At 70.1% G+C, this 2,631-nt stretch overlaps 1 protein-coding gene across 1 annotated transcript in view; it reads left to right on the top strand.

Annotated features, from left to right (window-relative positions):
* CPT1B (carnitine palmitoyltransferase 1B) overlaps positions 1-408 on the top strand; it is a 9,366-nt gene extending 8,958 nt beyond the window's left edge. The window contains exons 13-14 of the mRNA XM_026071165.1: positions 1-75; positions 319-408. The exon at positions 1-75 is cut by the window's left edge and continues 12 nt beyond it. Coding sequence (XP_025926950.1) covers positions 1-75; positions 319-408 — 165 coding nt within the window. The remainder of the gene's footprint in view (positions 76-318) is intronic.
* The last annotated feature ends 2,223 nt before the right edge of the window (positions 409-2,631 follow it).

Below are 2,631 nucleotides of genomic sequence, written 5' to 3'. Positions count from 1 at the left end.
GGCGTCTCCTACATCATCGCTGGCGAGAACCTCATCACCTTCCACGTGTCCAGCAAGCTCTCCAGCGCCGAGACGGTGAGGACCTCGGGGCAGGGGGACGGGGCTGCGCGGGGGCTCCCGTGGGGAAGGGACGGGGGCGGCGTCCATGCCAGGGGGTCCCTGTGGGGCAGGGTCATTTCTGGGGCTGCCATGGGGCAGGGTCTGTGCTGGGGGCTGCCATGGGGCAGGGTCAGGGTCCGGGTCCGTGCCAGGGCTGCCGTGGGGCTGCCAGGGGTCGTTGTCCGTGCCGGGGCTCCACGCACGGGCGCTGCTCCGCAGGACTCCAGGCGCTTTGCCGGGAACATCCGCCGGGCCATGCTGGACATCGCCGAGCTCTTCGACRTGCCGCCCCGGGCAGCGGGCAAGTGAGGCCGCGGGTGTCCCGGCTCCCCGCGGCACCCGGGCACCGCGCGGCAGGGCTGGTCACCGGCCACCGGCCACCGGCACGGGGACGGCGCCGCGGGGACCCCGCGCTGCGCGGTGACACCTGCAGCGAGCCCGGCACGGGGGGGGGGCCGGGGCCGCCTGTACCTGTAAACGCTCCCCATAAAGGCGCCGAGGCTCCAGCTTGCGTTTTCCCGTCTCAGCGCCGTCCGGTCCCGCCGCCCCGGCTCTTTCCCCGGGAAGCCCCCACGCAGCCCCGGCTCCCGCCCGGCTCCGGCAGCACCAGGCGCGGCGGCAAGCTGCCAGGGCCGGGATGAAAGGAGCGCCGGGAGCGCCGGGCCGTGTTTGCCGCGCGGCGTGCGTCGCTGTGACGGGCAGCGGTGCACCGGGGCACGGCGGTCGGGAGCGGAGCCGCACGGAGCCCGCCGGCCGTGTCCAGCGCGGCGGGTGCCCGGCACCTCGTCTCCTCCGGACACGGAGCTTTGCAGGCTCAGCGGCACCTTGCTTTAATGCAATTCGTCCAGCGGGCGCCACGGAGCGGGGAGCTGCCCCCCCCCCCCGAGCACAGCGCGTCCGTCCGGCATGCTCCTCACGGATCACGGCCCTTCCGGGGGGCGCTTGCACCCTGCGGCATTGCTGGGATGGACCGAGGACGGTCACGAGCCGYGGGGGACGAGCAAGGGGATGGGGGTCTCGGTGGGACGTGGGGACGCTCCGGCCAGCCCGGCGCGTGGCTGCGGATTTCCCGGCGGATTTGCACACATCCAGCAGCGGCCCAGCGGGCTGCAGCCGGGCGCCTGCCGCCTCGTGCAGGTGCCACTGTCCCGCGTGTCCGCGAGCAGAGGCCGCCGGCGCAGCCCAGACATCGGCACCTGCAGGACGCGGGTCTAACCCCAGGCACCGCGAAATCTCTCGCCTCTGCAGCAACCTTTTGAAAACAAGGTTAATTCGCCACCTTCCCCGCAACCCCAATAAATCACCTGCAAGCCCCTGCATTAAGGGACCCCAGCCCAGCTGCCACCTCGTCCCACCCAGCGCCTGGGCAGCACCAGGCTCAGCCGGCTCCGGTGCGAGGCTGAGCGTGTCCCAGCCGCTGCGCCCTCCGGGCAGGAGCAGCCCCCCCCATCCCAGCGCTCCTCTCTGCTTCCCTGCCTCCGCTTCCAGAGAGGGCATCATTTGCCCCATGAAGAGGGAGGTTTGTGGGCAGCTGACTTGGAGGTGGCACCGCAGCGTGCAGTGAGTTCCCCCAGAGCAGGCACCGAGCGGGCACAGACACAGCGGCCGTCACCCCGGGCCCTCATCCCGGGAGCACCACGGTGGCTCGCACTTGGGCTGCATCCTGCACCATGGGTCCATGTTCGGGATGCATCCTGCACCACGGGGGCTCGCACTTGGGCTGCATCCTGCACCATGGGTCCATGTTCGGGATGCATCCTGCACCACGGGGGCTCGCACTTGGGCTGCATCCTGCACCATGGGTCCATGTTCGGGATGCATCCTGCACCACGGGGGCTCGCACTTGGGCTGCATCCTGCACCATGGGTCCATGTTCGGGATGCATCCTGCACCACGGGGGCTCGCACTTGGGCTGCATCCTGCACCATGGGTCCATGTTCGGGATGCATCATGCACCACGGGGTCTCACACTTGGGCTGCATCCTGCACCATGGGTCCATGTTTGGGATGCATTGTGTGCCATGGGGCCCTGCATTTCAGCTGAGTCCTGCATCTCTGGCCCTGGGGACACCCTTCCCTGCTCGGGGCTTTCCAGCCCAGGAGCAGAGGCTGCGGGGAGCCAGCTCTTCCCTGGGGACCTGGGTGCTGTGCGGGGTGCAGGGCTCAGCAAGGCCAGCCCCAAAGGCCAGCTCAGCCCCAAGGCCCGGCAGGGTCTCCTGGTCGGGACTGGAGCCTCTGCCAGGCTGGGCCGCCGCGGGTGGAGCCTCCCRTCTCCCGGGCGAGGCAGAAGGAGTTGCTGATCCATGTCTGGAGCCTCATGGTCCTTAGTCCCACAAGCTCGGCTCCCTTATCTGATTCCCGTAACAATGAGGCCCCAAGCGCTGGCAGGTTTCCCCGGGGGGACGTTGCGGAGCGTTAACCCTCCGCTCCCCAGCGGCAGCCCTGCTTTTGGAGGGGGAGCTGCATGCACAAAGTGCCTGCACCAGCGCAACGGGGTGGTCCCCCCACCCCCAGCACCCCGGTCTGTGCCCA

This window comes from Apteryx rowi, unplaced genomic scaffold, assembly GCF_003343035.1.
Source record: "Apteryx rowi isolate R43461 unplaced genomic scaffold, aptRow1 scaffold_322, whole genome shotgun sequence".
Lineage (NCBI taxonomy): Eukaryota > Metazoa > Chordata > Aves > Apterygiformes > Apterygidae > Apteryx > Apteryx rowi.
The sequence above is the reverse complement of the archived record's forward strand: the minus strand, read 5'-3'. Positions and strand labels throughout refer to the sequence as shown.